Here is a 21726-nt window from a genome sequence, read left to right as displayed (position 1 = left end):
GGTAGAGAAATAGAGAAAGAGAGATGATGACAATACACTATAGCATCGTAAAGAGGATGATGACAATACACTATAGCATCGTAAAGAGGATGATGACAATAACAAATCCCTAACAAATAAAGAGGATGATGACAATACACCACATCATTGTAAAGAACATGTTAAACCTAAGCAAATGTATGACAATGGACCTACTAGAGAACCTTATGTTTCATAGCCAAAGAAAATAAAGAGAGGCAATAAAATCTACATGTTCTCAAGGGGAGTTTCACCTGTCTTCAATGGAGTTTTAATGGAATTTTACAAAAGACAATGGAGTTTCAGCACTTGGCATGGGGAAGAAGAAGGTAAAAAAGGTGAAAAGGGTTGGTGAAATGCATTGGGATCCGTTTCTTACCTTGGCGGAGGGAAAAGCAAGTAAAGGGATTCTTGTCTTAAAACATGCCTTGGGATCCATTTCACCCCTTTCTCAGAATTTAGCCTACTCAACCCTTTTTTTCATAATTTCAGTTAAAAGTCCCATTTGTTGTATCATTTTCCCAAAATCCTATATTGTCTTGGCAATGAAAAGATTTGGAGAAAAACAGAAAGGGAAGTGATATTCCCCCCACCCCCCCACTCTACAGCCGGTCTCCCACCATAAACGTTTGGTGGGGCCAACTATTAATTTGTTTAAATCTTTGAGCAAGGTAGGCCCCACAAATATTTTCAAAATCAACAGTACCGCCAACACCATAGGATAATCCAAACCGTCCATTTGAAGGGCCACAACGTAAATAGGTTTTATCCCAAAGAACCATTTCCACAAGATGATCGCAACCCTCTGATCTAAAAAGAAAGCGCATAGATCGGAGGGTTACGATCATCCTGTGGAAATGATTTTGGGGGCACAACCTATTTACGTTGTGGCCCATCAAATGGACGCTTCAATCATCCTATTGTGTGGACGGTACACTTCATTTTGAAAAATATAAGTGGGGCCTACAATTGGGCCTTAATGAACCATAGGATGATCCAAACCATCTATTTGATGGGCCACAATGAAAATAGGTTTGTGCCCCAAAAATCATTTCCATTGGATGATCGCAACCCTCCAATCTATAGAGGTTTCAATAACTTGCAGTTTCTCTTTAGATCGGAGGGCTAGGATCATCCTTTGGAAATGATATTTTGCGGTGCGACCTATTTTCATTCTAGGCCATCAAATGGATGGTTTGGATCATCCTATGGTGAGGCCTACCTTGCTCACAGATTAAAACAAATTAATTGTTGGGTCCACCAACTGTTCATGCACGTTGGGAAAGAGACCGGAATGCTTTACCGGTAAAAAGTAGATAGGAAACGTCCTTTATAGACCATGTCTTACTTTTCCCGTTAGTGGGCCGTAGGGGAATAGCCTTCAAGGGGCAAAATTCGTGCCCAATTTCTACTCATGTTTCATAAGTTCTTCCCATTTCCTTTGCAGTTTGGCATGGCAAGTGCCTTGGAAACTCTATGTGGCCAAGCATTCGGAGCAAGACAATACCACATGATGGGAATATATATGCAACGGTCTTGGATCGTTATCCTTTCCACCGCTGTCCTAATGCTTCCTCTCAATATCTTTGCAACTCCGATCCTCAAGTTTCTTGGCCAGGATAAAGAGATAGCAGAAGCAGCCGGAAAAATCGCCTTATGGTTCATCCCCAAAACCTTTTACTATATCTTTAAATCAATAATGCAAATGTTTCTACAAGCCCAACTCAAGAACTCTATCATTGCATGGCTAGCTGGTATATCATTTCCACTGCATATAATCCTTTCATGGACCTTGGTTGACAAGTTGAATTTGGGTGTTGCTGGCGGCATGGGTTCCATGGTTCTGTCGACTTGCCTGCCGATCTCTGGATTATTTTTGTATGTATTCGGGGGATGGTGTCCACAAACATGGAGAGGGTTTTCTAAAAGTGCATTTTCGGAGCTATGGCCAATGGGAAAGCTCTCTGTATTCTCTGGTGTAATGATCTGGTATGTTTCCTCTAGAGTATCCTATGCTACCCTTTATTTTCTTTCTTTTATTTCATGGAATTTATCTAGGAACCTGGGTGCACCTGAAATTTTATTGAGGAATAAAAGAAGTGTCACGCCCCGAACCCGGGTCCGCAACAGCGTCACATGCCCGTGGCTCACCGACACAAGCATGCAAGGCCAAACACTTATAATAACACATGTCCAATATGACATGTAGCAGAGCAACCAAAATTCTAAATCCATTAAACCAGAAAAGGTTCAATTAATATCTAAATAATTCACCTCTCATGAGGTTCAATCATTAATGAAATATCAAATCACTAATAGGTTCCTACTAAATACTGGAAGAAAAATAAATGAATCTAAGAATGTCAAAGCTAATTAAATCCATGCTCACCCCAACCCCGTCCTTCGTCTGTATTTATTCCTCAGTATCTGAAAATTAAGTGTACCGTCCAGACCTTAGGATGATCCGAGCCGTCCATATGATGGGCCACAATGTAAATAGGTTGTGCCCCAAAAATCATCTCCGTAGGATGATCACAACCCTACAATCTATAGAGGTTGCATAAGAAGTAGTTTCTATTTAGATCGGAGGGCTAGGATCAGCCTGTGTAAATAATATTTTGGGACTCAACCTATTTATGTGTATGGCCCATCAAATAGACGGTTTGGATTATCCTATGGTGTGGTATGGGCGGGGCATACGTTGTTCAAAGATGGGCCCACCATTCCACCAACGGTTTCTGTTGGGCCCACCAACTGTTCCTGTTATGTGTGTGTGGAGAGATAGAGAGAGAGAGAGAGAGAGAGAGAGAGAGAGAGAGACCGGTCAAATGGTGGGAAAACGTTAGCCAGCCGTCAAGGAGGAGGACGGGGGGGGGGGGGAGAGAGAGAGAGAGAGAGAGAGAGAGAGAGAGAGAGAGAGAGGCCGGTCAAATGGTGGGAAAACGTTAGCCAGCCGTCAAGGGGGGCGGGAATAGCCTACAAGAGAGGGGGATATCAGCGCCCTTCATATGGAGATTTTACAGGTGTAAATATCTATATTTCTAACAATTTAACCCATAAGGTCATTTTCCAACAAATGGTAGCTTAAGAGCTAAGAGTTCAAAGCTGACGTGGTTCTTTTTCGAGTTGACTCGATGGGTGGTTTTAGTACATTCAATTGCAGATTAGGTCCATAAATTTAGTACCTTATTTGGCTTTGGGTACGTTGAATGAGCCAACTCCCAAAGAGTGAAGAAGTGTCCTTTAACAGATGAATCAGGTATGTAACATAACAATAAAGCTCTAAAATTATGATACTTTTTCAAGATACATAAAGTGAGCAATACACAAAATATACACATGAATTCCATGAGTTGCATGCAAGAATAGCTGTTTAGAACCACTTTCACCACTCTCGTGATAGACACCAATTTCTAGTTTCACATCACCTACTAGAAGAGATCAACGATCGGTCCTATGAGTTCATGGCCAGTTTTCAGATCCCTTACTTATGCAGGTTTCCAGTTTCGCATCCCCTACCAGATAAGGTTTCTAGTTTCACATCCCCTACTGAATAAGGTTTCCCGATTCACATATCCCCTACTGGATAAGGTCAATCTAGTTTCACATCTACTACTAGACGTTGTCTTATGACGGATCTTACATGGCCTCGCATCAGTTTTCACATCACCTACTAGCACAGGTAAAAGAACAACCAATTACTCAGATGATTAAGCTGTTAGGGGATGTTTGGGTACAAGGATTTCAAAATCCAGGATTTCCCCAAAAACCTGGATGGGATACGAGAGAAGAAGACCGTCCGTCGTTTTCTAATTTCCAGCTCGCTTCTCTTTTGTGTTGGCCTTACATATGGATTTTTAAAATCAAGGAGTTGTGGGGCTTTGAACCGAGGACCTACCTTGAGGCAATTGCCCTGAGACCATGTGAAACAACCAATTACTCCAAAAGCTTCACAATTTGACTGGAAGAAATCACTTCTACGGTTAACCACTTTGGAGGAAAATACATCCCTCCTAAGTGCTTTACCCCAAAATGGCTTAGCCCCTCTTACCTACCCCCACTAGAAGGTACTCGTAGATTTCTCCCTTAAAATTTTAGTCAAAAGGTTGTGCTCATTAGAATATTATGGATGATTCTACCCATCGGAATATTCTCTGTGGATCTTCTCTATCAAATTAATTAACCCCAATTTAAATGCATTAACTTTCTTAATTTTATGGGTGCAAATACCAATTTCATATTCCTATAAAGTAATTGTTTACAACAGCTTGGAGCTGTGGTACAATTCGGTGTTGATCTTAGTAGCTGGGAACATGAAAAATGCCACGATTGCAATATCTGCCTTCTCTATCCGGTATAATAATCAAAATTGACTGCATTTCTCCATTTCATACACACAAACTAACCTAATGACACCAACTAAATGTGGATTTGCAGCCTCAACATCACTGCTTGGGAATTAATGATCCCTCTCGGTTTCTTTTCTGCAGCAAGGTATGGTTTTATTCTCTAACTTTCTCTTTGGATGTGTGTTAATGGGAGGGCTAATTCATTTGCTCAAAGATCAGGTGCATAATTAAGCTAATAAGCCAGAATGTTCTTCTTTACAAGATTTCATTTTTTCCTGCTTTCAGTGTAAGAGTGGCCAATGAATTGGGGCGTGGAGATGCAAAAGCTGCAAAATTTGGAATAAAAGTGGTTTCAGGCACTTCGTTATCTTATTTGCTATATGTTTTTTTTTTCTTTTGGTTGGTAAGCTGGGATCGAACACACATCTAAGCCACTTTTTCATTGCCTGAGGGGGGGGGGTGTTTTTAATTAAACTAGGTCGTGTAAATATCACTTCCCAGAATAAATATTGTTGTTTATTTGGTGGTTTCATACTTCCAATTTGTATACAATAAAGAAGTGTGTATGTCCGCACTCTTTACCACAACTCCAATTCAAAATATCGTTGCAACATATGTGTAAACGCATAAAGCGTTGGAAAAATTAAAAATATCATTGCCAGAAAAGTGGAAAATATAAAATGGTTATAAAATATTGGGTTTTGCTAACTAGTGCCGTAGGGGCACTTGTTAAGCATCATTTAATTGCCCTTGGGAACTTGAATTTTCACATACTTTTAGACTTTTACACATGGATTGAGATTTCTTCCTCAAATTATGTGTAAATTTAAGATCCGAAAGGCAATTAAATGATGCTTAACAAGTGCACTCGTTAGCAAAACCCTAAAATATTTGGAAGAAAAGACTTTTCAACTTTACAGCATTTTAAATTGATTCAAATAAAGTAAACAACGACACAGTGTGACACGAAAGGGCGTTTAAGCTTTAAATTTTGAGTCAATAGTCAAACAAAAAAAAGCATTAAACTTCATGAATGCCAACAGTATATATTGGTTTCATTTCTCATGGTTTAGGTGTATTGGACAATTCTACATAGGGAAGTATGGAGAGTAGGGTGGATGATAAGCTTCTTCAATCAGAAAAGGATGATGGAGAGGAGTTAAAGGGAAGGATTTTGTCAGAATCAACGAAGTTATGGAGAGTTGCAGGGCCTGCTATTCTCGCAAGGATTTCCTTGTATGGGATGTTCGTTGTGACGCAGGCGTTTATCGGACACATTGGAGAAACTGAGCTCGCTGCCTATGCACTTGTCCAAACCATTCTTTTAGGATTCTCAAATGGAATACTGGTAAGCCCTTGCTAATTTCCTTATGCTATTTGCAAATACCATACAGTGCTAAATTAGCAAACCAAAGAAGCCTAAAAGAAATTAAACGAACCGAGTTTGTATAAAAGTAATGTACTTGGTATTCCTCCATTGGAACTCACTATTGGGGAGTTAATGTTTTAGATACTTTGTTTCTAGTTATTGGAATTGTGTAAGTGTGATTTGGTAGTTTAGGGAAGGCAAATATAATTATAACATGTTAATCTCAGATTTACAATGTAGCTTATATATTAGGCCTTGTATCTTCATATTTTTCAAGCCATTTTAGGAAAATTTGAAGGCTCTCAAGTAGTATAACAACTTGGGCTTCTTTCTGTGTGTTTGACATCAAGAGAACAATTTTCTTCTCTTGAACCTCATATTCTCCCTCCATCCTAGTTAGTTTCAATCCAACAAAGTGGACCTTTGGACTAGAGAGAGAGTGTCACGCTCCAAACCGAGCCCATGGCCAAGCACGTGACGGTGTTACGTACACCTGCCCTCAAAACTCCCATATATGCAAGGTTACAATAAATACGATAACAAACTAACCTTATTCACAATTGTGGAATCAAATAACCATAGTGTTAACATCCAAATCTCTAGAATAATAATAACCAACTTGAAATCCCAATAGGCAACCCAACGGGGGCTGAATTGGGTTTATAAAAAATTTCTCCTTTTAGGTTGACTAATATAGATTTTAAATCAAGATTGCAAGTTTGGCACAAAGGGCACAAAGGGCACAAAGAGCAAGTCGATCTACACAAAAAGATTTTCAAGTTAAGTTGTTTGAGGATCCCTTGTTAATTTGCAAATGTAAATGCAACTACCTCTTGTTAATTTAAAGATGAAAGAAAATAAGCAAAGTAAAGAGCATACCAATCAAGTGTGAAGGAGGGAGAGTGAGAAAGAGTCAAGAAGATGAACACAAGGATTTTTATAGTGGTTCGGCACTTAGCACCTTGCTAAGTCCTACGTCCACTCTACCAAGACCTTCTCGGCGCTTCCACTATGTGATCTCCTTTCTTAACGAGTTAGATCAAAGAACCCTCTTACAAAGTTTGATTCACCTTTCTTAGTTGGCCGAATCGAAGACTCTGTTTACAACTTTGATTCACCTTTCTTAGCGGACCGAATCGAAGACCCTCTTTACAATCTTAAAGAAATAAGAAGAATATATAGCCTCAATGTAGGCTTGATTTCAAGTTGAAGCTCACACAAAAATTCTCTCAAAGAAGATTACAAGTAAAGCTTAATCCACTCTCAAAAGGGTTTAATCAAGATCAAGGCACTAATGAGGTGGAGAGAGATGTTCAAGGCAAAGAAGGTTTGCAAGTATTTATATAGACCTTAGATATTTTGTATAGACATTAAATATATTGGAAAACCTTTTTCTAAAGTTAAAATGCAAGTTTAAACTCATATATATAGCTAAAAAGCAAAACTAGCCGTTACAGGGGCAAAACCGTAATACTGTGCAACTTTTAGACTCGTAACAGCTATATTTTTTTAGCAACAGAACCTTTCTCGGAACTCCGAAAAAATTCTCAGAATTCGGAGCTTGGATTCAGAGAATTTTCTCTGAATTCCGAGTTAGGCAATTTCAGAAGGTTTTCCTGATTTGTAAAATTCATAACTCACTCGTCTCTTATCGGATTTTGATGTTGTTGTACTTGATTTGAATGGAAACAATGAGATCTTTCTGTTAAAAATATTTTCAAAATTATTTAAAAATATTTTAAACCTGTTATGATAGGATTTATGTGCTGGATCAATTTTTCAAGTGCTAATTTCATGTCTTTCCTTTTTAAAACTTAACTTAGAACTTGGGCTTTGTGGCCACTTGGTTTTGGGTCACTTTTAAAATATTTTAGGGTATATTTTAGGTGTGTTTTTTGTCCTTTTATGAGTGCCTTGACCCTGGAATAAATCCAAGAGAGAGAGGAATACATTCTACCATTTTGTTCACTCTCTTGAGTGCCTCTTTACTTAGTCTTCATTTGATCTTTTTTTGAATGCAAGGCTTGCTTGTGTGATCTTCAATTCGAGCTCTTTTCTTGATATCTTCCATTCTTTGAGGTCTTCACTTATCTCCCGTGCTTGGTCCTGAATTCGATCTACTCCCTTGAATGGCATGTGCATGGCTTTAGTTTTTGGAGTGATCCTTTGTTTGACTTCACTTTGCCTTCATGTTGTGATCTTCAATTCGAGCTATTTGCTTTGACATCTCCTAATAATGATGCCACTAATATGTTCAAGCTCATTTGTCTTTTATGCATGTTGATCCTCAACTTTGACCTTCAATGATCTTCCTTTGAATCTTCAAATACTTGAGATGCTTGAGATTGAGTTTCTCCTCGGTTGTACCTCCAAGGCATGATTGATCCAAGTATGTTTCAGCTCCTTTGACTTTTGTTTGGTTCATCCTCAAGCATAGGCCATGTGTTGTGATGTGCTAGCATGAATCAACCTGTAAATACCTGTCTATAGCACAACACTCAAGACAATACATCAGTCCATAAAAGAACTAATCAATTTATGTTTGTTAATCATTAAAACATGGTGATTGGTTGAACCCATGAGAACCCTTGGGCTAACACAACTATCTATAAAATCATCTCACCTCAGCCCGAGAAACTAATAAAATTATTACAGAGTTTCATCCAATGTACTTCTCACTGCAGTAAAAGAAAGTAACTACTAGAACTTAGTAAATCTCGGTACGCCGGCTCAATGCGCCTCTTGAACTTGTCCAAAGTCAGCTCTCAAGATCTATAAAATTTAATCAATGAGGTGATCTAACGCTCAGTTTGTCATAAGGGGATCCTTGGCATATCTAGGCATGCCAAGGGAAATCACGGGTCAACGCATGAATAAGAGTGTAAGTAATCAGGCAGGAATAACTGTGAATTACCACGGTTCAATAAATGAAATGCATGTCCAATGCACTCATAAAGCCATGCGAGGCGAGCAAGAGCAATAGGCCTCACATAGTTGGGGTCACCCATGCCCCGAAACCGCCTTACCAAGCCGTGGGATGAATGACCAGCAGATCCATGGATAGATAGATTCTTGCTATTTACCGGTGATTAATCCGTGTCGGTAGCAAGTTATAGACCTCACAGTATTCAAACTTCAAAATCTGTGGCACTGCTATTCGCACCGGCAGCTCGGGGATACCCTAAAGGTACCACTGATATTCATACTGCCACCTTGGGATCACCGCCCACTGAAGCGATTGGTTCTAGCGATTGGTTCTAGTCTTAGCCATTGTGAAATGCAAATCATGATAAACATCCACATATCGAGAATCGAGAACCCATGCCCATCATGGGATGATCATGTAACTCATGCATCACACAAAATGGACATAAGGACCCACGCACAACATCACATGATAATAAGACCCATACTTGGTATAACATGTCGATGAAGCTCAGATATAACACAGCATGGTAATACAACCAAAATGCAATAGAGAATATTCGTGCAATTAAAATCACCATAATCGACATTCAATATATCTCAAGTCAATAATTCATAGAAAACGTATCAATTGCATGCCAGATCCTAGTTCATTAAACATGGGGATCCTATCTATTAACAAGGTTTGAAATGTACCATGGAAGTTGGAAAAGTCCAAATATTCGATTTCCGAGTGGAGCTATTCGATTTTTGAGTCAAATGATCGGTTCACCTATCAATTTCCACCACAACATCATTAGATAGGTTCACAGGGTCCAAACGAGAAGAAAAGAGTTGGAGGAACACACCCAAAATGGAAAGTTCGATAAATTAGAATCCCCGTGAAAAATCCTCAACTCGGTCAACTGAACTTACGGTGGTCGATCAGCCCTGGTCGACCACCCATACCCTAATCAACTGAAGAAATATTTGTTTTTTCGGAACAGAACTTCGAGCTTGGTCGAGCAAACATCCTCAGTCGATTGGCTCGGTGAACCTGCCCTTACGCCAGTCGGCCTGGTTGACCCTTACCCCGGTCGGCCGCCAAGGCAATTCTAGGTTTTTTTTACTCAAGTCGCAATTTTTTCAGATTTCCTCTAATTTTTAACAACTTTGAGGGGCAATGACTTGTTCACCGAGCATCAAAACTGATCGTGGTTGGATTTGTTGAAATCCATGTGAGAGATGGTTCCGTCAAACCTAATCCGGCTGTCGGAATCTCACTGGATGGGGATCATTGGAGAAACTAGGGCTAAGGCTATAAGTTTCTATTATCTTCACTAGGCATACAAAGCAATTAAACTAGGACCCAATGTATTTCCTACATTGAGGAGAATTCAGAAGATCCAACTTTGACGATGGGCTCATCCCATACGACGAAAACATGGAAATCTCACACCCCTCTCTAGGTGAAAACCATGGTTTTAAATTTCGATCGAAATCCGAAATTTCGGATTTCGGTGGAGACCGACACCGAAACCACCAAAACCCGAAACGGTCATTTATTTCGGCCAAAATTTCGGAATTCCGGTCAAATTTTTGTTTTTCCAAAATTTGACCCAAAAAATCTGTTTTTTTTTAATTAATTTAATATTACTGAAATTTCGACCGAAATTTAATATTGAATAAAATATTATTTTCCTTTTTTGTACCAGATTTCGACTGAAATTTTGAAATTTCAGGGTCCGAAACCGAATTTTAAACCTTGGTGAAAACTACGAACAATGAATAAAAAAGAAACCTGAGCGAGAATAACAATCTCACAACCAAGTTTCTTACCTTGGGTGTTATGTCCAATCTGTAAGTCAGCCTCCTGCCTCCCATTTCACAATTTTGTTTCTCTGGCAGCCTCAAAGTTTCTCCAGGATTCTCTTCTGATGGAAATCATAAAATAGAGCCAATATTAGTTATACTCATGGTTTTAAATTTCGACTGAAATCCGAAATATCGGACTGAAATTTGGAATTTCGGTGAGGACCGAAACTGAAACGTACCAAACCGAAATTCTCGAAATATACCAAATTTCGTCAGAATTTGTAAAAGAAAAATATTTTATTACGTTAATGAATTTCGTCCAAAAAAATAGGCGTTTCGAGAGCTAATACCGAATTTCGCCCTAAATTTTGGGATTTCAGCTGAAACTTCAGTTTCGGATAAGTCTCAAATTTTAGCTGAAACCGAAATTTAAAACCATGGTTATACTTAGGGTTAAGTTTACCCTAATCTCTAACTGACCAAAACATTCTTGCTAATTCCATTAATCCTTAAGATGGGCTTGGACGAAATTACCTGTAATTGGGGAAAATGTTTGGGCCATGATAGAGAGACCATCTTAAAACAACATAACGTATTGAAAAATGGATCTTGTATGGGTTTGATAACAATGTTTAGAAAAGTAATTGTTTCCATACGATGATGCAGATGCTATACTTCCCCAGCAAGAAAAATGGGGATGCCTCTCTGCCCTTTTCACACCAAATTGGGATGTCAAGGAAAGCATTTTAAAGACTGTTATTTCCACACATAAAACCCTTTGCACTGAGTCTATGTTTTTTATTTCCTTTGGAAGATGAACACGAAATCCCATGCAGTGGCACATGTGCAGTAGACAAGAAATCGTTGGTCTTTATTTTCTGAAGGATATCCGCAAATCTTTTTTTGGGTATTTCGGTATTCCCGAAAAAATGTTTCACCATTTATATTTTTGTTGAAATGATCAATCGGTCAACACGATATCCTATTGGCTGGGATCTGAGCCAATTGAGATCCTTGGTGGTGGGTGTAGCGCATATCGATGCCTTGGATCTCAATACATTAATGTACAAAAAATTGGACTAAAAATCCTATTGTTTTGGCAATGAACAGATTTTGAGGAAAACAGAAAGGGAAGTGATATTCCCCCAACGCCCCCACTCTAGAGCCGGTCTCCCACCATGAACGTTTGGTGGGGCCAACAATTAATTTGTTTAAATCTTTGAGCAAGGTAGGCCCACCATTTTTTTCAAAATCAACCGTACGGCCAAGAACATAGGATAATCCAGACCGCCCATTTGATGGGCCACAACGTAAATAGGTTTTATCCCAAAAAACCATTTCCACAGGATGATCGCAACCCTCCAATCTGAAGAGAAAGCGCATCGATCGGAGGGTTGCGATCATCCTATGGAAATGGTTTCCTACGATCATCCTGTGGAAATCGAAATGGTTTTTTGCGATCATCCTGTGGAAATGATTTTGGGGGCACAACCTATTTACGTTACGGCCCATCAAATGGACGCTTGGATCATCCTATTGTGTGGAACGTACACTTCATTTTGAAAAATATTTGTGGGGCCTACAATTGGGCCTTAATGAACCATAGGATGATCCAAACCATCTATTTGATGAGCCACAATGTAAATAGGTTTGTGCCCCAAAAATCATTTTCATTGGATGATCGCAACCCTCCAATCTATAGAGGTTTCAATAACTTGCAGTTTCTCTTTAGATCGGAGGGCTAGGATCATCCTTTGGAAATGATATTTTGCGGTGCAACCTATTTTCATTATGGGCCATCAAATGGATGGTTTGGATCATCCTATGGTGGGGCCTACTTTGCTCACAGATTAAAACAAATTAATTGTTGGGTCCACCAACCGTTCATGCATGTTGGGGAAGAGACCGGATTGTTTTATCGGTAAAAAGTAGATAGGAAACGTCCTTTATGGGCCACGTTTTACTTTTCCCGTTAGTGGGCCGTAGGAGGAATATCCTACAAGGGGGGAGAATATCAACACCCAATTTCTACTCATGTTTCATAAGTTCTTCCCATTCCCTATGCAGTTTGGCATGGCAAGTGCCTTGGAAACTCTATGTGGCCAAGCATTCGGAGCAAGACAATACCACATGATGGGAATATATATGCAACGGTCTTGGATCGTTATCCTTGCCACCGCTGTCCTAATTCTTCCTCTCAATATCTTTGCAACTCCGATCCTCAAGTTTCTTGGCCAGGATAAAGAGATAGCAGAAGCAGCCGGAAAAATTGCCTTATGGTTCATCCCCATAACCTTTTATGATCTCTTTAACACAACAATGCAAATGTTTCTACAAGCCCAACTCAAGAACTTTATCATTGCATGGCTAGCTGGTATATCATTTCCACTTCACATGATCCTTTCATGGACCTTGGTTGACAAGTTGAATTTGGGTGTTGCTGGCGCCATGGGTTCCATGGTTCTTGCAACTTGGCTGCCGATCTCTGGATTATTTTTGTATGTATTCGGGGGATGGTGTCCACAAACATGGAGAGGGTTTTCTAAAAGTGCATTTTCGGAGCTATGGCCAATGGTAAAGCTCTCTGTATCCTCTGGTGTAATGATCTGGTACGTTTCCTCTAGAGTATCCTATGCTACCCTTTATTTTCTTTCTTTTTTTTACATGGAATTTATCTAGGAACCTGGGTGCACCTCAAATTTTATTGATGAATAAAAGAAGTATCACGCCTCGAAGCAGGGTCCGCAACAGCATCACATGCCCGTGGCTCACCGACACAAGCATGCAGGGCCAAACACTTATAGTAACACATGTCCAATATGACATGTAGCAGAGCATCTAAAATTCTAAATCCATTTAACCATAAAAGGTTCAATTAATATCTAAATAATTCACCTCTCATGAGGTTCAATCATTAATGAAATACCAAATCAGTAATATGTTCCTAGAGAAGAAAAATAAATGAATCTAAGAATGTTAAAGCTAATTAAATCTAGGCTCATCCCAATCCCGTCCTGCGTCTGTATTTATTCCTCCCTAGCTGAAAAACAACGTATGTGGAATAAGCTAATGCCCAAAGAGTGAACTAGTGTCCTATAACAGATGAATCAAGTATGTAACATAACAATAAAACTCTAAAATTAAATCAAGTATGTAACATAACAATAAAACTCTAAAATTGTGATACTTTTCCAAGATACATAAAGTGAGCAATACATAAAATATACACATGAATTCCATGAGTTGCATGCAAGAATAGCTGTTTAGAACCACTTTCACTACTCTCGTGATAGACACCAATTTCTAGTTTTACATCACCTACTAGAAGAGATCGATGATCGGTCCTGCAAGTTCACGGCCAGTTTTCACATCCCTTACTTATGCAGGTTTCCAGTTTCACATCCCCCACTGGATAAGGTTTCTAGTTTCACATCCCCTACTGAATAAGGTTTCCAGATTCACATCCCCTACTGGATAAGGTCAATCTAGTTTCACATCACCTACTAGACGTTGCCTTAGGACCGATCTTACGTGGCCTCGCATCAGTTTTCACATCCCCTACAGGCACAGGTAAAAGAACAACCAGTTACTCAGATGATTAAGCTGTTAGGGGATGTTTGGATACAAGGATTTTAAAATCCTGGATTTCCCCAAAAACCTAGATGAGAGACAAGAGAAGAAGACTGACCGTCGTTTTCTAATTTCCAGCTCGCTTCTCTTTTCGTTGAGCAAGAGAGTAGGAGATCATCCCGCGTTTCCAATTTTTTAGAAATCTCGGGATAGGGGAGGGATTTCTGAAACCTGAATTTCTTACTTATAAACTAAGAAAACAATTGATATCTAAGATTTTAAAGAAGGAGACCGTCCGTCTTTATCTGATTTCTCGCCCCTCTATTACTCTGCTAACAAACTAAAACCTGGATTCTAAAACCCATCAACACTCCCACTCACATGTGAGTCTGGGACGCCAGTTTTTTTTTTTCTTTTTTTTGGGTTGTTGGTACACGTGGCAAATATGACCCCTCTTTTGTGTTGGCCTTACATATGGATTCTTAAAATCAAAGAGTTGTGGGGCTTTGAACCAAGGACAAGGCAATTGCTCTGATACCATGTGAAACAACCAATTGCTCCAAAAGTTTCACAATTTGAATGGCAGAAATCACTTCTACGGCGAACCACTTTGGAGGAAAATACATCTCCCTTACATTTTTTGTCAAAAGGTTGTGCTCATTAGAATTTTATGGCTGATTCTCCCCGTCGGAATATTATCTGTGGAGGTTTTCTCTATCAAATTAATTAACTTCAACTTATATGCTTTAACTTTCTTAATTTTATGGGTGCCAATACCAATTCCATATGCCTATAAACTTATTGTTTACAACAGCTTGGAGATGTGGTACAATTCGGTGTTGATCTTAGTAGCTGGGTACATGAAAAATGCCACGATTGCAATATCTGCCTTCTCAATCTGGTATGAAAATCAAAATTGACTGCATTTCTCCATTTCATACACACAAACTAACGTAATGACACTAACTAACTGTGGATTTGCAGCCTCAACATCACTACTTGGGAATTAATGATCCCTCTCGGTTTCTTGTCTGCAGCAAGGTATGGTTTTATACTGTAACTTTCTCTTTGGATGTGTGTTAATGGGAGGGCTAATTCATTTGCTCAAATATTTGGTGCATAAGCTAATAAACCAGAATGTTCTTCTTTACAAGATTTCATTTTTTCTGGTTTCATAGTGTAAGAGTGGCGAATGAATTGGGGCGTGGAGATGCAAAAGCTGCAAAATTTGCAATAAAAGTGGTCTCAGGCACTTCATTATCTATTGGTGTGGTGTTTTTTGTGTTGTTTTTAGCACTCGGCAATGTCATTTCTTATGCGTTCAGTAGCAGCATAGAGGTGGCGAAAGAAGTGTCAAGTCTCAGCATTCTTCTATCATTCTCTGTCTTGCTCAACAGCATTCAACCAGTACTTACAGGCAAATTCTACATCTTATTTGCTCTATTTTTTTTCTTCTTTTGGTTGGTAAGTTGGGATCGAACACACACATCTAAGCCACTTTTTCATTGCCTGAGAATTGTGTTTTTATTAAACTAGGTAGTGTAAATATCACTTCCCAGAATAAATATTGTTGTTTATTTGGTGGTTTCATACTTCCAAATTTATATGGGAGTTGAGTAACCAAGAAATTTTAGGACATTTTTTGGGCAACCATGAGAAATTATTCCTTGGAATATTAGTACTGCCAGTTGTAAGAAATGGGCAGATAAGGAGAGACTTAAGACGTTGGGAGTGCGGGGAGCATGAAAAGCTCCTGAAGAAAAAGGGGAACCCAATTTGAATTAGTGTATAAATTTTCACTATTTTAAGGGATTTCTGATGCTCTCTCCACTTGAGCCCTCTAAAGTCTCTCTCCCACCCCCTGCTGAGATCCTCTTTCACAGATGAGCCAATTAATATTCCATGAAATAATTTCTCAGGGTGGCCAAACTTCTCCTTAAACAATTTAATTTACAGTAATCTCTTTTATTTTTTTCTTTCCTTGGGTTAATTTGGCATTGTTATTTCTTTTCATTTCAACCTTTGTGGTGCTGTCAGCAGGGGTATCTTTGGGGGCAGGTTGGCAAAGTATTGTAGCATATGTTAACATTGGTTGCTACTATGTTATAGGGATTCCTTCAGGAATTTTTCTCTGCTATTGTACCTCTCTTGATGTTAAAGTAACTCTCTCTCTCTCTCTCTCTCTCTCTCTCTCTCTCTCTCTCTCTCTCTCTCTCTCTCTCTCTCTCTCTCTCTCTCTCTCCAACCTCAGTCAACACCTTGAATACACAAGGAAAATATGTCAACTACTATTATATCCAAAGAACAATCTGATCTCATTTTTGGTTGCACTGCAACTTAAAACCCTTACTTGACTCAAAATATTGAAGTTTATTAAAAACGAAAATAAAATCTTAAGGAACTTAAAACTCACCCTTTGATCCTAACTTCCTAAAAATATGGAATTAAAAACCTCAAAACAGTACTGTTTGATCCTCCAAGTGACTTTCTTTTGATCCTCAGTTAAAACTCTTCAGAAACATAGGTTGTATACTCAACCATTCTCTACAGTACTTTTGCTCTCTTTTGTGGAAAAAAAAAATTAATACCGTTCATCAAGCCCAGCAATCCCATCACTCCAAATTTTGATATCCAGGGGACTAACTGCTGAGTTCTCGAAGCAAAGGAGAGTCGCTCTTAGTGATTCTGCTCTATCTGTGTCTTGCTCCGAAAGGAGCATAAAAGAACACAACCATACTCTCTTTCTCTCTCTGGTTTCGTTTTTCAGGGTATTTGGATTGGCATGATATGTGGAGTTGCTGTACAAACACTTGTGCTTATTGGCATTACTGGGAGAACAGATTGGAATCTTCAGGTAATACTGCAAAATTCATTTAATTTAGGACGATGATATTTTCACCCCACTGCATTACGCATGCGCTCCCCTTATAAGGTGATTTGACTTCAAAAAGCGTTAAAGTTGCACACTGTTCACGTCAAATCACCTTATAAGGGGAGCGCATCGGTAGGGGGATGAAAATATCATCTCCCTTAATTTATTATGGTTGCTTAACATTTGTTTATTCTTAAATGTAATATTACAACTCAATTCTAAAACTTAATATATATCTAAATATGAAGACCCATGACTGGTTTGGAATTGTATCACTCTATCAGAGCAGGGTTTGAGCCGTAGCCCAATTGGTTAAGGCGTTCTTCTTCAACCATGAGGTTGGAAGTTCAATTCCAGCTTACCAACCAGAAAAGGTAGGGAGTCACAGAGCCTAATATATGGAGTTTTTATATTAGGGCCGTGTGTAGGTATGCAGCCAAAAGGTAGAGTGAGGCACACTTCTATGGATGATCTAGGTCATTAATTTGTTGTCCCCCATAGATAAGTCGTGGCCCAAAAATTGAAGGCCTAACGATGACCCAAAACATTCAATTTGTTGTAACTTTAAAATGGACTTCATCAATATGGAAAGCTCAACAAATCAACCTCTTTGGTTAATGATGCCTATCTAACATCCTCTTTTGAATAGAGTAATTCATCTCTTTTGCCTGTTCTTCAGGTAGAGAAAGCATCAGCAAGGCTAAATAGATGGTTATTACCTGATGCCTGTGAGTCATATGACAACCGGTCCAATGCTTAGAGAGCATGTTCTACATACAGGAAGAAAAGAGGCCTCAAGAGGGAGATGATTCTTTACCAAAATATGTTTTCGTAAGCAAGCCAGGCTTGTGTTTACACCCATTATTGAATTTAAGATTGGTCACGTGAGACCGAATCATTGGATGTTTATTTATCTGTATACCAGAGCAGTTATTTACCAATTTCTCCGATTCTTTCTCCTTCTTCATGAAAATTTTCTAAGAGATTCATTAGCCGATCCCAACGAGTTTGGGACAAATGCTTAGTTGAGTTGAGTTGACAATCAGAGCAGTTATTATTTACCAATGTCGTTTTTTAAAGCACAATGCTAGGGAAACCGAGAGTATAAATATAGGACCGGACAAATGGTTGGTTGGCAGAAACATAGAGAAACAGACTGCACTAGTTCACTCGGTTCCCATCTTTCAATTAAAATAAAGAATGAGGAAAAATAGGAAGATGTGTGAATAGTGAGGCCTACTGTCTAGCTAGGGAGGGGGCTTTGAGCGCAGAGTTGGAAGTTTTCGATTCCTTTACCGTCTATGAGCATACTATCTTAAACAGATTCCTTTACCGTCTATAAGTCTAATCAAAGGATGTTTCCTTAATTCTGGTTATTTGTATTCAACAATCAATCTGATTAGAGATTGACCATGCTTCTCCGTACCTAAGGTGAGGCATTGTATAGTCTATCTCAATCTTTTTATTAATGTTGTCTATGAACATACTATCTTAAACAGATACCTTTACAATCTATAAGTTTAATTAAAGGATGTTTCCTTAATTCCGGTTATTTGTATTCAACAATCAATCGAATTAGAGATTGACCATGCTTCTCTGTGCCTAGAGCTAAACGTTGTATGGTCTATCTCAATCTTTTTACTATTGTTGTTTATGAACATACTAGATTAAAGAGATTCATTTACAGTTCATAAGTCGAATTAAAGGATGTTTCCTTAATTCCTATTTTTTATATTCAACAATCAAACTGATTAGAGATTGACCATGCTTCTCAGTACCTAGAGCGAGGCGTTGTATTGTCTATCTCATTCTTTTTAGTATTGTTGTCTATGAACATATTGGAATAAAGAGATTCCTTTACTGTGGATAATTCTAATTAAAGAAATTCCTTTACTTCCTTCATTATGGCTTTTTCTTTATTTCCTAAGTCAAGTAAATTCTATTTTTCCTCTATATTTGAAAGCAAAAGACCCACTTTCCTTACTTTTATTCCATTTCCGTCTCTTTAAAATCCAACTCAGGAATAAGCTTAATCGTAAAAAAGAGTATAAAATTAATTTTGCTAGTGTTTTCCAACATCCACCAATTCAAGTCAAGAGACTGCATTTTTCCGGGCATGAGGGGTGTCTAACACCTTCCCCTCACGTATCCATATCCCTTACTCCGATTTCTGACAAGACCATGCCGAAATCAGAGTTAATCAGGGGCGTAGGCCCCAAACTAGACGGCAACTTTTATTATCGCTTTTCTCGTGAAATTCCAATTCTTATCCCAATTTCTCTAGAAACGTAGATCATAGATCCTATGCCCTAACCTATGAGGCAACTCTGAGAAACGCAGACACGAACACACCCCTAGCTAAAAGGGAACGATAGAACAATTAACAAAACAAATACACCCGAGTGTTTGGAGAGATAGAGAGACAAGGTGGATCTCCCGACCAACCACGGGCGGCTCGCTCCCTGTGCTATCCGGGATCCACAATGTCATGCCACTAAAATAAAGAATACGTAATTACTATCAATAATCATGTATTTAATCTTCAAATCCATAAATGAAATTCAAACAAAATATGTGAGTTTAAATGGTAGAGGCATGTTATAGTTTAATGAGACGCTTAAGATTAGGTGTGCAACGCGAGTCGGGTTGAGGCCAACCCAAACCCGAACTGACCGTATTTCCTGCGCGACGAGGAACCACCTGACCTGACCCGAGTAACCCTTTTCCCTACCCGAACCCGATTTTATATAGTCTAAGGCCTTATAGTCCCTTATTTTTCAAAAGGTACTGTACGGACCACATCATAGGATGATCTAAACCGTCCACGTGGTGGAACATAATGCAAATAGGTTGCACCCCAAAAATCATTTCCATAGGATGATCCTAGCCCCCCAATCTATGAGGCTCTATAGATCGGAGGGCTAGATCATCCTATGGAAATTATTTTTGGGGCGCAACTTGCGTTGTGTTCCACCACGTGGACGGTTTGGATCATCCTATGATGTGGTCCGTAGACTATCAGGGCTTACCCATACAAAATCTCCATATATGTAAACGCATAAAGCATTGGAAACATTAAACGAATCATTGCCGAAAACGTGGAAAATATAAAATGGTTATAAAATATTTGAGGAAAAGACTCTTCCGCTGTACAGCATTTTAAAGAGAAAAGTACAGAATGAAGGCTCATGTTTAGAAAAATTGCGGATTGCGGACACCTTTTAAAACGATAGCCAAAAAGGGCTAATCTTCAAAATAGGCTACGGGTGGCCAATCGGTTCGGTTCTCGGTTCTTTTTTTTTCGGTTCTCGGTTCTCGGTTCCATGAACCGTAAGAACCGAACGGAACCGTAATACACAGTAGGACCGAACCGAACCGGACCGAACATAATCGGTTCGGTCTGGTCCGGTTCTTCGGTTCTAATGGCTAATTATTAATTATTAAGTTATAATATAAGTTATAATATAATTAAAGTTATAATATAAGTTACTTTCTTATTATAAGAATAGTGTTAATTATTACTTATTAATATTATAAGTAATTTATATTATTAAGTATATATATAATAGAAATATAAAAATATTATATATATATATATATATATATATATATATATATATTCAAAGTTCGGTTCTTCGGTTCCGGAACCGAACCGAGAACATTAGACCCAGAACCGAACCGAATAAGTTCGGTTCTACATCAGTGGAACCGAACCGGACCGAAAATATTTTTAAACAGTTCGATTCCGGTTCGGTTCTTCGGTTCTGGCCACCCCTAAAATAGGGTGGGAAAAAGACCCAGATACCCTTCTGACATCAAAACGTCATTCAGCTTCCTTTTCCCTCACTGACCATTAAATTGGCACGTTACACGAGGCTTTTTTGGTTCGTCTGAATGTGTATTTGAACCTACAGAACCTTGGGTTCGTTTCTATCTTGGCCGTCAGAAATAACTAGAGATGGATGGAGGCTTCACACGTTGAAAAACTTTTTGGAATGCTGACAACCAAAAGTCAATCATTATCTTTTCTCACTTCTCTTTTGGCTTAGGACGGTAACATTATTGAACACATCTCTTTTGGCGTAGAAACTTTTCACTTCTCTTTTGATCCTCACTTCTCTTTTGGCTTATAACAGTAACGTTATTGAATACGTCTATTTTGGTTTATAACGGTAACCTTATACGTATCTTTTGGTTGAGGATGCTGTCGGATTCTAGAGTACATCGTCGGAATATTAAGGGGTACGTCAAATGAAATAGGGTGTAAGCAAAAATAGGGTGTACGCCAACGGAATTCGGGGGTACGCCGCCGGAATATTAAGGGGTACGCCGACGTAAATAATGGGGTATGCCTGCGGAAATAGGGTGTACACCAGCGGAATTAATGAGGACCAAAAGAGAAAGGAAAAATTTCAAAATTTCTAAGCCAAAAATAGGTACGCCGGTGGAAATAATGGGGTATGCCGGCGTAAATAATGGGTACGCCGTCGTAAATAATGATGACCAAAAGAGAATGGAAAATATTCTAAGCCAAAAGTGGGTACACCGGCAGAAATAATTAGGTACACCGGCAGAAATAATTGGGTACGCCAGCGTAAATAATGGGTAATCTGGCATAAATAATGAGGACCAAAAGAGAGGGGAAAAGATTCTAAATCAAAAGTGGGAACGCCGACTGAAATAATGAGTACGCCAGCGTAAATAATGAGGACCAAAAGAGAAGGTAAAAGATTTCAAGCCAAAAGTGGGTATGCTGACAGAAATAATGGATACGCCGGCGGCATAAATAATGATGACCAAAAGAGAAGGGAAAAGATTTCAAGCCAAAA

General features: G+C 38.9%; 2 protein-coding genes across 2 annotated transcripts; both read left to right on the top strand.

Moving 5' to 3' along the window:
* The first annotated feature begins 332 nt into the window (after positions 1–332).
* On the top strand, positions 333–4670 carry LOC143888891 (protein DETOXIFICATION 23-like). Its single transcript, XM_077393279.1, has 5 exons — positions 333–347; positions 1466–2007; positions 4286–4372; positions 4509–4512; positions 4653–4670. Exons 1-5 carry the CDS (start codon positions 333–335, stop codon positions 4668–4670), a joined length of 666 nt encoding a protein of 221 aa, XP_077249394.1.
* LOC143887426 (protein DETOXIFICATION 23-like) lies at positions 3224–17816 on the top strand. The gene is made up of 10 exons (XM_077391512.1): positions 3224–4512; positions 4653–4723; positions 5441–5715; positions 12523–13064; positions 14840–14926; positions 15010–15066; positions 15204–15442; positions 16066–16184; positions 16793–16879; positions 17577–17816. The coding sequence occupies exons 3-10, from the start codon at positions 5470–5472 to the stop codon at positions 17655–17657; spliced, it is 1458 nt and encodes a 485-aa protein (XP_077247627.1). The 5' UTR covers positions 3224–4512; positions 4653–4723; positions 5441–5469; the 3' UTR covers positions 17658–17816.
* The last annotated feature ends 3910 nt before the right edge of the window (positions 17817–21726 follow it).

Source organism: Tasmannia lanceolata, unplaced genomic scaffold (genome assembly GCF_043159265.1).
Source record: "Tasmannia lanceolata isolate RefF3 unplaced genomic scaffold, GAP_Taslan_0.1 ptg000012l, whole genome shotgun sequence".
NCBI classification, from domain to species: Eukaryota; Viridiplantae; Streptophyta; class Magnoliopsida; order Canellales; family Winteraceae; genus Tasmannia; species Tasmannia lanceolata.
The sequence above is the reverse complement of the archived record's forward strand: the minus strand, read 5'-3'. Positions and strand labels throughout refer to the sequence as shown.